This window comes from Thamnophis sirtalis, unplaced genomic scaffold (assembly GCF_051295495.1).
Source record: "Thamnophis sirtalis isolate CommonGarterSnake01/CBP01778 unplaced genomic scaffold, rThaSir2_p1.2 scaffold_1, whole genome shotgun sequence".
In the NCBI taxonomy this organism is placed as follows: domain Eukaryota; kingdom Metazoa; phylum Chordata; class Lepidosauria; order Squamata; family Natricidae; genus Thamnophis; species Thamnophis sirtalis.
Window position 1 is genome coordinate 30,445,905 of NW_028261381.1, and position 13,181 is coordinate 30,459,085.

Sequence of the window (13,181 nt, forward strand, 5' to 3'; positions counted from 1 at the left end):
GGATGTATATCAGGGATTACCTGCACCTCAACTGGTGCAGAATCTCTATGAACAGGGAAGCTGTGCAGTGTATCATCTGTATTTAGAGGGGATTGAAAGGAGTATGTTGATTAAGCAGGACTAAAATTTAAAAACATACTTTCTTTGGATTAAGAACTGCTGAACAGTTGCACTAGAAAGATTCTGTTTCGGCATAGATATAGCAATAGGAGCTGTTGAATTCAGTGAGACTTATGACAATAAATATTACAGGCTTGCACTTGCTGAATCCAGATACCACAAACTTTCTCTCTTTTCTCTCTGTGTGCACACATGCCTGCCTATTTTCAAAAGGATAAATTCGCTAAAAGCTAGAAAAAATTGTATCTGAATATGAAGATAGGAGACTTCTGTCTTAAAGAACTTCTGCCTTAAAACTAATGAGAAAAACTCTAACATGAATGCACTAGAGCAGTGGTTCTCAACATTTTCTTCACCATGAACCCCCTATAAAACCTTTTGTGCCCACAGACCATGGCCACACACCACCAAGACTTAACTCAAGATTTAAATTGTAATATTTCTTCAAACATTTGTGGATTTGCTGGGATGACATTGCAGCCACTCCAGAGGTCAATGGACCACAAGTTGAGAACCTCTAGTCTAGAGCATTTCTCTGTGTCAGTGAATAAATCCTCTATTAGTGTATTTGTCTACCTTTACCATTATCTAATGTACAATTGTACAATTGTACAATAAACAGAAAGGGGGAAATCAGTGGTTGAAAATGTACTGAGTTGAAATGAGCATTCTCCTACAGAGAGTCCTCGCTTAATGACTGATTATTTTATGACTATTTTATGACTTTGAAGTTATGACAGCCACAGAAAGGGGGCTATGCAGCACTCTGGCCATTACAAATTGTCTCTCCTAATCCCTATAGTCACGTGAATGCATGTGGGATGGGTCATCTTTACAATAGGTCATGATGTTCTGCATTCTTGTGACTATAATTCAATATGTTTTTTGCTGGTTTCGGCCCATTCACATGAATACATTCACTTAATGACCACTGTGTTCACTTAGCAACTGCCACAAAAGAGGCTAGAAAATTATTTCTGTTTACAGTAGTGCTTTAATTTAATAATTTCAGGATCAGTTCAGGTCATATGTCAAGGACTACCTGTTACTTTATATTCATCTTACTGACTTGGCTGGATGTAAAGATAATAGTCCTATTGATTCAGTAATCTGCACACATTTATGTATACTAGGTTGCTGATCTAGATAATTAAGATATATAAGATGGCACTCTTCAAATGGTGGGAAGAATATATATCATTTTGTAATCCCAGAGACTAGTACATCAAATTAATCCTAAAGGATTTTGTTTAGCTCCTACAGAACCTTTGTTGTGCAAGTTTGCGGATGGAGGACAAAAAAAGAGACAGAATCAGAACAAATATATACAAAATGGAAGAGCATGGCACAGAGAAGGCGAGGTGAGACTTGTAAGTTCTCATTTCAACCTTTTAATGTTTATGTGTGTACATTAAGAAAGTAATGTAAATAGTACTTTGTTTTGTCATTCCTCTGTATTGTGCAAAAGGGTTTTACAATTCTGTACTATTTGCCTTCTTGATAATATAAACATTGAAATTAAAATCATAAATATGCAATCCCTTTTTAGGAATGTTTTCTTTTATTTTAATTTTGTTGAAAACTACTGCTTTGTGACTAAGAGTCGAATCAATAAGAGCAATAAACAAAATGCAATAGAATCAAAATTGCACGTCAGCAAAGGAAGGAAATGGCAATCAAATATCTTTTAATCGAATCAAACCGTAACCTAATCACAGCACTGTGAAGCGGAATAGCCTCTAAGTCAGGTCAGAAAAGCAAGGGGCATTGACACACACCTCCAAAGTTTCATAAACATTTGAAGGCTTCTTAGTATTTTAGCCAGCTGGTGCATCTCAAGGGAAGGAGCTCCAACTATTGCTATTCTTGAAAATACCCTCTTTCCTAACACACATGTGGAGTCCATATTGTGTGGTTTAACAGCTCAGCTACATTCTGGCACATGGTTATGTGAGCACATTTCTATCATGAGTCAGCATATCCTGAAAAGTTCGGTAAATAACAAGATATATAGTAGCTGAGATTTGCATTGGGCTTTCAAAGCATGCTTGTGGAAAGTCAGGGCAATGCAATGGTGCATTGCAAATACTCTCGTTGGGGGATATGTGGCTGAGTGCCAAAGCTAAATTAACGTGAAAATATGTTTTGATTGGAACTCTTGTGTTTCATTGAATAAGTACTGAAATGCCTAAATACTTTACTTTTTGTATATCAATTATGGTAAAAAAAACATTTCTTGAAATACTCTGCTGTCATTGTATCATTTTTTATTAATTCAAACAGATGGGCTGGTGTTAATGTTTCGATTGGGTTACTAACCATTGCTTATTGATGATTAATTGCTCCTTTTCCTAAAGGCTGGGATGACACTCACTTACGATCCAACTACAGCTGCTTTACAAAACGGGTATGTAAATTAAGCACTTAATAAATGCAGTTGATTTTCCTGTATCTTTTAAAAAGTTAATAATGAAGATATATGTATTTTCTAGATTTTACCCCTCACCATACAGTATTGCAACAAACAGAATGATCACTCAAACATCTATCACGCCATATATAGCTTCTCCAGTTTCTACATACCAGGTGAGTATTTCAAGGTTAGCAGAATTAACAGTAGAATTATGTTTCCTTTATAAGTCGCTCATCTGTATTACACAAATTAAAAAGCCTTACCAAATCTGGGCATATCTAGATGAGGAGCCCTCAGTTCTCAAATTCCCTCAAAAGCCCATTGATAAGAGCTCTAGAAATTAAGGATTATCCATCTGGAAGGAAAACAGGTTGAGGAAAGCTGGTGTAGAACGCCAAAGGTAATGCAAAACTACATTGAATAGCTGTAGTGTAAATTCCACACAAATTTCTGAGTAAACAGCTCCTTGGTTTCCTGTTGTATAGAAATTGATAGGTGCAGCTGGGGGGGGGGGGAGATAAAAGCTTCTGTCATTTAAAAATATTGCTAAAATAGAAGTAATGCATTGTGTTTGAGGGAACCTTGAAAACATCAGATTATTTATCAGATTTGCTGAAAGGAAACAGGCCTGCCCCCCCCCAAAAGCTTGCTTACTCACTATGAGAGTAAAGAACCTCCCTAAAAGTGTATGTTAGTACATTTTATAGGAAAGATCCCTGGAGTACTTATAGATTATTTTGTAAGCCTTCAAGTAGATCCTCCTGTTCACTTCCTTTCTATTTAGTGCAAGATCTGACAAAACATTGAGAGATAAACCCAAGGAACCTCCTTCAGGGTTGAGGAAAGAGTGAGCAATCTCACACTTTCTTTAACTCGACATCTCTCTTGGGAAGGTTGTGTAAGATCAGACTCCAGAGACCGTGCTAGCTTCAGTGCTTCAGAAGAGGGAAAGAAAGAAGAAAACAAAAACAGTGTTACTGAGAACGGCTAAACCACTGCCTTTTCCTCTTGCCATCAGGGAGTAAAATTGGCTTGGTTAAGGGCAAAGGAACTCTTTCAGCCAATGTGGATCCCTGCCCAGCCCCAGTCTGCTGAGGGTATTGATTGGTGATTGCCCAGTGTGCTTGGGAGGAAGGCCCTGCCAGACAGGAAGGCCCAGGGAAATCAATCCCACATTCTACTGAAGGGGGTTAATAGCTTTTGCAGACTTCACTGGCTGCTACTTCTGAATCCTCCTCCAAATGAAGCTTTTGAGTAAGGGGTGTGGATAAATGGCTCTGGTTCTCCCTCTTCAGGAATGGGTTTCAAAAATGTTTACTATCAATTCTGTGGGCATGGCTGGGGGGAGCATGTCACCCACTTGCCATCACCCATGCCAATTGAGTCACATCCCCCCCTACCTAGCCACGCCCACAGAGCCGGTGAAAATTTGTTTTGCTAACTGGGCAAAGAAGCCTTGCTTTCCTCTCGGAGGAAGGACGCAGGGATGCCAGCCCGGGGCTCGCATCCCTTACTGCTCATTGCCACCACCCCTGCCAGATGGAGCATTGGAGGCCAGGCCGGTCCCGGCCACAAGCCCACTGCTTTGCTGACCAGGCAGAGCCTGGGTTGCAGCCAGTGGGGAGGAGCCATGCATGGGGTGAAATGGGAGGCACCCCTCTGGCAAAGGCTCCACATGGATGGCAAGGGAATGGCTCAGCAGCAGGGGAAGCTGGCCATGCCTCCTGGCTCTCGGAGAAAAGAGGCAGGGATGCTGGCCCAGGGCTCACTTGCTTTACCGCTCACTGCCCCTGCCGGACAGAGTGTTGGAGGCCAGGCTGGTCCCGGCCGCTCGTTCACCGCTTTCCCAGCCATCCACCCAGTTGACCAGGCAGGGCCCGGGCTGCAGCCAGCGGGGAGGGGGTTTAGGCAAGCACGAATGCTGCTTACCCATGTGTAGGCAGGAGGAGGCAATTCTGTGGATCCACGTGGTGAAGGTGAGGCAGGGTGAGCGTCCGAGCGGGCTGGTTCGGGGCATGGCCAGCCAGCCATTCGGCGACCTAGGCCCAATTCCCTCTACCGGTTCACCCAAACCAGTCCGAACTGGGAGCAACCCACCTCTGTCCCTCATTCAAAATTCAACTTAAATATAGTACATGTGTATGCACAGAACAAAGAGTGTGGTTGCAAGGTTGTTTTTCTTTACAGCCTGCTTTGGGTATGTACTATGTGTTCATAAAGGCCAACTTAATTTGTACCCATGTTTATCCAATCAAGATATGAACCTGTGAAACTTGCCATTCTGAACTTTCAGTATGCTGTTTTACAGTTCACTGAAAAAGAAAATGGAGGTATCAACACCTAGCAGTCATTATAGAATTAAGACATTCATAAGCAGCACATTTATTTTAGGTAGAAACCTTTCAAGATTTTTTTTCTCTCAAAATGTCCAGATGATCCTTATCAGAGCCAAGGTAGACTTTCCCCCAGTTCTAACTTTGTCTGATTAAGCTCTATTAACTGTTCCTTTCATCCAGAGTATTCATCCCAAATGAAGGACATGTTTACAATGAAGTTTTAAACTTAACTGCAGTCCGAGTTTGACAGTTCTAAGGCTCAAGAAATAACCTTCTCTACTGTAAATCCCAATTGGTCTTTAAAAAAAAAAGGAAACAGATGTTACCGCTTAGCCAGACCCCTCCCTCGGCTTTGTTGTCTGTGAAAACTCTGCTGAGGGGATCACATCCTGTACCTTTGCAATGTCGGATCGGGATTGCTGGTATTCAGCTTTCTGCTTATGGTTAAAAAAAGGGAGGAATTATTTACAGCTTAATCATTTGTGGTACTGCACTAATACATACATTTTGGGTGGAGCGTGGAGGGGATTATAGTGTCTTCTAAGTGAAGGGTAGTGTGAATTAACAAAGTCTTCCAGGTTGTCCTATATTGGCTCTGGAATTTTCATCTCTTGCAGCAAACCTATCAACTTAAGCCACTTCCCAACCTTGAGGCTTCAGAAGGTGGTCAAGTGCAGTGAAAACTTAGGATGATAGCTGTCATCCAACAATATCTGTGAACTTAGCATTATTGAAAGCTACATAGTTGAAGATACACTGAACATTCTGTAAGCAATGCATAATTAATACAAATTTGTTAAAAGTGGTTTTTTGTTTTATTTTCCAGGTGCAGAGTCCCTCCTGGATGCAGCCTCAACCATATATAATGCAGCATCCTGTAAGCATGCACTATTTCTCTTAATGTTGCTCTGACTCTGCTCTTGGAATGGGAATGGGGAGAATGGGAATTGTTACTATCTTTATGGATTTATATAATCAGAGCTGGACTATATAAACCCATATACCTATATTCTATAGCAGGCACAACATACTGCATACACTAAACTAACCATCCAGAGTTGCTGGAAGTCGGGCATCAATCTAATACAACATTATACAATCCATCACCATTGATAAATTCCATCTTATCCTTAAGCCCCCTCATCTAAACAACCAAGTGACTGTTGGATCAATTTTATCCACCTCTGTTGAAACAAAATAATAGCTGTAAGTGGGAAGCAAAGATGGAAAGCTGTAAAACTGGAATGAAAACCTATGATTATACTGTATACTGCCTGGAAGATACTAGAGTGATTTGTCACGGGTTGTCATATACCTGAAAGGCACTAACTTGGGGATAGCTATAAATACATATATACATGCACAAACAGGTGTGTGTGTGTGCCCATATCTTTAGATACACAGTTCCTGGCAGGAAATCCTAGATCTATCACTTCTGAAGCTTAGGAGTCCACTTAGGAAATGTATTGTGCTCACTTCTCCCACTGAATTTAGTTTAGAGAAACTTGAAGTCTATATCTGGGGCTGGGTGATATTGTACAGCCATATATGGAGCCCATTAAAAATACTTCACTAACTGCCCTGGTAAAATAACTTGACCAGAAATATTCTTACCTATAGAACAAACTAGCCATACTGGATTAGACAAATGTTCCATTTAATCCAGCATCTTGTTTCTTGCATGCTGCAAAGAGTTAGATTTATTGGCTTAGATGGTCCCTTCCAATTCCATACTGGACAGACAGAGATTTCCAGAACATTTTTCCTCCTAGAGAACTTCACCAGTAAAATGGAGCCAGTGACCATAACATCCATTTTGTTTTTTGTTTAAGGAGAGGGGAGAACTGGAGTTTGTGCAAAAAGTGGAATTCCCAACTATTGCAGTAACAAGATCCATGTGTTTTACCTAGGGAAAAAATGATCCTTTATAGAGGTTAGAAAACTCTCAGGAAATGCCATGAAGGTGACATTTTCCTATGGCTGAGGAGTTGGAAGATTTCCCCCTTCTATAGAATCCCACATATTTCAGTAGAATCCCACATATTTACTTAAATTGTGACAATCTTTCCTTAAATTGTGATAATCTTGCAATGAACAGCAATTTCGTAATTATATGAATTTCATAATTTCATCTTCCAGCATGTTTTCTCAACCAGTCATTTCAAAAACTAAGTGTGCTGTTTTAATAAAGATCTTAAATTTCTTTTATTTCTTTCGTTTGTATCCTGCCTTTATTATTTGCGCAAATAATTGAAGGCAAGAACATATACAACCCACCTTCCTTCTCCTATTTTCCACACCATGACAACCCTGTGAGGTGAGTTGGGCTAAGAGAGAATGACTGGCCCAAGTTCAAAATGCATCTTACAAAATGCATGAAACAGTCCTAAATCAAAACCTTTTATTTTCTATAAAGACATCATATGCGTACAACTTTTCTAAAAGAGAATGAAATAACCACATTGGGAAGTGTTTTAAACCTGTCTCTTTCATTCCGGTAGGGGGCTGTATTAACTCCTTCCATGGAGCACACCATGTCTTTGCAGCCGGCATCAATGATAAGTCCACTGGCCCAACAGATGAGCCACCTTTCATTGGGCAGCACTGGAACAGTACGTAGCCAATGCCAATAAACTCCCATTAATGACAAAAGTTACCTTTCTATTTTATAGCATTTCCATTATCTGGTAAGAGTGTATCCACTAGAAACCCACTAGAAATCCATTCATAAAATTCCTAAAGTTCACTATTATATTTTTTTTCAAGAGAGGAACATGGACATTAGCAGATTTGATTGGTGAATGTAGCTGCTTTTCTTCCCATATTTCTCCAAAATACATGATCTTAATCGCTTGATACCAGTAGTGTCAACATGCATTGTGAGTGAGCTCTTGAATCTACTATGATTTATCCGTCTCTTATCTGCCAACAAGAGCTGGCATTGCTAGATAAAATGCCTTACAAATTAAAAATAGAAAACATTGCCAGTGACTTCGTTAAAATGATTTCAGAAACACTTGATTTCTTTCTCCGTGATATTAAAACAAACAAAACACCTTAAACCGCACTTTTACAGGTAGTTCTCAGTTTACGACCACAAGTGAGCCCAAAATTTCTGTTGTTAAGCGAGACATTTGTTAAGTGAGTGTTGTCCCATTTTATGACTTATCTTGTCACAGTTGTTAAGTGAATCGCTGCAGTGGATAAGTTAATAACCTGGTTGTTAAGTTGATCTGGCTTCCCCATTGCCTTTCCTCGTGAGAAAGTTGCAAAAGGTGGGCACATGACCCTGGGACACAGCAACGGTCATAAAAATGAATCAGTTGCCAGGCATCTGAATTTTGATTACATGATCATGAAGTTGCTGCAAAGATCATAACTATAAAAAATGGTCATAAACCACTTTTTTCAATGCTGTTGTAATTTTTAGCGGTCACTAAACAAACTGTTGTAAATCAAGGACTTTATTTTTTTAATAATCTGGGAGCATGCATTCTTGTTCTGAAATAGCAATAGCACTTAGGCTTATATACCATTTCATAGTGCTCTGCAACCCTCTCTAAGCAGTTTACAGAGTCAGCATATGGCCCTCAACAATCTGGGTCCTCATTTTACCGGCCTCAGAAGGATGGAAAGCGGAGTCAACCTTGAGCCGGTGAGAATCGAACTGCTGGTAGTCAGCAGTCAACAGAATTGGCCTGTATTCTAACATCTGTACTATCACAGCTCTGTAAGCTGCCTATAGAGTCAAAAGGAATGAATTGGGTGGCCATATAAATTTTTTTAATGAATAAATAAATACCTCCACTGGCTAAATTCATCATAGTTTATCTAAATAAGTTATAACAAGTTTTCTACATTACTCCATCCTCTCCATCACACATTTGGATAAAAGCTGTATCTACTTTTAAATACACTATGTTTTGTTTGGAATTATTAAACCTACATTAATCATGGTTTGCCATTTCAACTATGATTATGAATCATGGCTAAGCAAAAACAAAAGAGAACTCTTACAAGCAAGTTATGGTGCACACAATATTTATTAGGCCTTATATCTCAGATGGTAACATGCTTCAATGTGCTTATATGTAAAATGCTAACATGCTTGTCTGTGCTCCATTGAATTGAATATACAGTATTATCTGCCTTTTTTGTAGTACATGCCTGCCACAACAGCTATGCAAGGAGCTTATATTCCCCAGTATACACATGTCCCCACTGCAGCTGTTCCAGTTGAGGTGAGAAAATCTTTACTATATTATTGGTATGAATTCTTGGTTGTTGTTTTTGCTACTCTTATTGATGCATCATATTTTTAAATGGTATTTAGGCTTTTATGTTTTTCACTGTACATTGCCTTGAGTTACTCTGAGTGAGATGGGTGGTGCCTAAATTTTACAAACAAATAAAATGAAAATTCTACATATGCCTTCTTAAGAATTTGATTAATAGAGAGGGATAAAAGCAACTATGGTATAAGTGTGTGTGTGTGTGTTTGTTGATGTGCTTTCATGCAGTCTTCGTAGAGAACCAGTGATGCAGAGTCTTAAGAAAAATGCCCAACTGTAATACATAATACTACAGGTAGTCCTTGACTTACAACCACAATTGAGTCCAAAATTTCTGTTGCTAAGCGAGACATTAGTTAGTGAGCTTTGCCCCATTTTACGAACCTTCTTGCTACTGTTAAGTAAATCTCTGCAATTGTCAAATTAGTAACACAGTTATTAAGTGAGTCTGGCTTCTCCATTGACTTTGCTTGTCAGAAAGTCACAAACGTTGATAACGTGATCCTGGCACACTGCAACTGTTATGAGTCGGTTGTCTGGATTTTGATGATACAATCATTGGATGCTGCAATGGTCGTGTGAAAAACAGTCATAAGTCATTTTTTTCAGTGTCATCGTGACTTGGAAGGGTCAATAAAATAACTGTCAACTTCTAAAGCGTTGCCATGGCTATTATCAGGTTGGCATTCAAGGGAGGATTCCATGCATACCTTCGGCCAGAGTTGGATCTCATATTTCTACAACCTAGTTTGTGAATATGATGTATGACGTATGACAGATGACAGAATGGAGGAGATAGAGGAGTAAAGTTCAAACGCAATTAAGCGAAAGCCAGTTTAGGCTCCATAGAAGATCAAGCCAAGATGTTGATCCTAATAAATGAATGTTTTTTGTTTGAACTTTGCCTCGAGGCTCGTAAATTAATTAGGTCATCTATTGGGAACTTCACAAACTGTTCTAGGTCAATGACTAACTATACATGATGTCACAAATTTTAGAAACTGTCTTTCTTGATATGTTTTCTTATAAAATATGCTCCATAATCCAATTTAATAATAATTAGAAATAATTAGAATACCTTTCATACTATAGCTGGTGATTTTTTTTAACAGGAGGCCAGTGGTCAGCAGCAAGTTACAGTAGAAACATCCAGTGATCATTCTCCATACACTTATCAGCAAAACAAGTAATTGTGAGGTAAAATTGTTATATTTCTTCAGAAGTGTAAAACATATTTTCTCATCCCAAAATAGAAAGGACTACTAATGCTAATAATTTTATGAAGCCAGTGTGAAATAATGCTGAATTTGGTACCCTGAATGTTTTCTCAGATCCTAGAATAAAATAGCAAAAGTTGTCTGCTATAACCATGAACTTGTGAAGGAAGTTCCCTTCTGTTGATTATAGAAAAATACATTTATTGTAGCAAATTTTTATTAGGTTGCTTAGAATACCAACCTCTATAAATACCAATATCTATAAATTCCCATTCTTATAAAGCCATATTTTGATATTTGAATTTGAGAATTTCCTTGGATTTTTCACTTCACTTCCAATTAACTTTTTAGGAAAATACATCTAAGAATTATCCTAAGTATTATGTTTTAATTTTGGGACATGTCTTGCCTTCTACCTGAAATTGTAATAAATGATTTTTACATATTTGGGAAAAAGATGTTCAATGCTTCTATATATTTTTTTCACTTTTAAGTTTTTATTTCCATTCCATTCTATACAATCACATGTTTACTGTGCATAACCGGGGCATATAACATTGAATAATAAACACAGCCCTTACTTATATAGAAAATGCCCTCTACAATACAAGCCCAATATACCTCCTTGGCCCACCATACACCCTCTTTCAACCCCCTCCAACTTTCATTCTTCCTTCTTACATACCCCTCTACTACCTACTTCCCCCCCCTCTATCACTCCCTCTCTTAATCCAATCCCTCCCTTCCTTCTCTTCCTCCTCTCTCTCTCTCCTCCTCTCTCTCTCACCCTCTCCACTCTCCTTCTTCTTTCACTCAACTCCTCCCTTCGGTGTACTTCTATTACCTTCCAATATATTCAGCTTGTTCTATTTTAACACTAACATTAAAAAGCCACAGTATACAAGTGGAATCATGTACCTTAAAATTTAACACATATTGTATTTCCCCCCTCCCCCCAAAACCCCACCTCCCTTCCCTCCCCCCGACTTCCCAGACCCCGTACACGGTATAGCATTTTAACAATCACAGTCTAAAATATCTCAACATTGAGCTCAGCTTCTTACTGTTACCCAAATTTTGAACAGTTTAAGTTATTACTAATGTTAAACATAAACTATCTGGAGTTTCTTAGTCCCATAATGAGCAGTTTACATTGTTCGTATACATTAAACTCGGTTTCTCACCATTACACAAATTTAAACAGTTTGCCTTGTTCTGTCTATTTCCAAACCCATTAATTTTGTTCCCTTTGTGCCTCCTCCCTCTATAACACAATGCTTCTATTTTGTCCACATAAATAATATGAGATATTGTTATCAGATATATTTATTTAGAAATGTTAACATCAAATGTAGATTACATACATAAACTAAACCATGGGTTGTTTCACCAATTTGGAATTCTTTTTTAGTCATTCTTGTCTCTGTGAAATGTGTTATGAAGGCCTAGAAATGGTGAAAAGAGAATTGGAAAATAAGCCAGGAAAACTACCAAAACCACAGTCCTTTTTGACATATCATGTCACTTCATAGGTGTACTTTGTAAACCAAGAATCAGCCCTTGTTTAAACTGATATACCTCCTTCAAATAAACAATAGCGTATTCATTGCCCTTCATTCATATATGCCTTTGGGCAAGGTGTCAACTAAGCTCCACATAGAAGATTTTATCCCTTTAAGTTTATAACCTCAGTAAATTCCTACAGCAGGCTAGTTTTTAGGAATGAGGTATTTGGGAATGAAATGTATTTTTACTCTTTTTTCCCCCCAGGTATGTTGGTGGTGACCTTGCCGAGAGAAGGATGCAAAGGCTGGAACAATCATGGATTTTACTGATCAATTGTGCTTTAGAAATTATTGACAGTTTTGCACAGGTTCTTGAAAACGTTATTTATAATGAAATCAACTGAAACTATTTTTGCTATAAGTTCTATAAGGTGCATAAAGAAAAAGAAAAAAAAAGATCTTAAAATTCATCCTAATAGCTGTTCCCTTTCCCCTCCCCCCTTGAACAGGTTTATTTTAGTAAGAAATTTTTTATCAAGTGTTATGACGCAAAAAAAAAACAGAAAAAAGGAAAAAAAGGAGAAAAAAAACTTAAAAATAATTCCGGTCACGCACATCTCAAAATGGAGACACATCCATGTGCATGACAGAATCCGTCTCTTGGTTTATTTTATTTTTTTGTGTTAACTTTTTAAAAAAATGTATAATTTTTTTTGAAGTTTAAATTAGTAAAACATCCATGCTGATGTTCTGTGCTTGCTGTGTGAGTCTCGCTCTAGTGCAGTGTTGCAATTGTAGGGTCTGTTTTCATAGCTTTCAGTTTTTGTTTTTGTTTTCTTTAAAAGTAGTCTGAAGTGTCTCATCTTTTTTCTATCAATTCCAATTTGCCTTAACTCTTTTAATGCTGTAGCTGTTTCAGTACGTAGTCCAAACTAATGGTGTAGAATGCTTTTGACCAAAGCTGGTCTATTATGCCTTGTAAAACAGCAGGATAGGGCTTTTAAGAGGTAGTCGATAAAAATTGCTGAAAAATCTGGCTTTTTAAAAATGTGTAGTAAGTGTTTTTAATGATTTTTTTTCCTCACATAATAATGTAAGGTTGTGAAATGCAAGATTGGGGAATAGGGAAATGTTTTGTGTGAAACACATTTTTCTGACTGGGGAAATTTTAATAGAATAAATCGTTTGTAAGGCCTTATGCCAATTAGTTTTCCTCTGCTAGTTAGGAACTCTGCTGTATGATGCAATGTAAAAAAAAAAAAAACTTTTTGCCTTTTTTTTCCAGAAGCTAATTATGT

General features: G+C 38.1%; 1 protein-coding gene across 5 annotated transcripts in view; it reads left to right on the forward strand.

The window, feature by feature from the left end:
- RBMS1 (RNA binding motif single stranded interacting protein 1) overlaps positions 1–13,181 on the forward strand; it is a 133,792-nt gene extending 120,611 nt beyond the window's left edge. For 2 of the 5 annotated variants that reach the window (XM_087709868.1, XM_087709876.1), the window contains exons 7-14: positions 1,375–1,490; positions 2,478–2,527; positions 2,613–2,706; positions 5,696–5,746; positions 7,371–7,481; positions 9,030–9,110; positions 10,274–10,358; positions 12,149–13,180. In XM_087709868.1, coding sequence (XP_087565994.1) covers positions 1,375–1,490; positions 2,478–2,527; positions 2,613–2,706; positions 5,696–5,746; positions 7,371–7,481; positions 9,030–9,110; positions 10,274–10,351 — 581 coding nt within the window. In that variant the 3' untranslated portion in view covers positions 10,352–10,358; positions 12,149–13,180. Of the gene's footprint in view, positions 1–1,374; positions 1,491–2,477; positions 2,528–2,612; positions 2,707–5,695; positions 5,747–7,125; positions 7,187–7,370; positions 7,482–9,029; positions 9,111–10,273; positions 10,359–12,148 lie in introns of those variants that run through there. The other 3 variants (XM_087709857.1, XM_087709865.1, XM_087709873.1) reach the window with 3 other exon arrangements.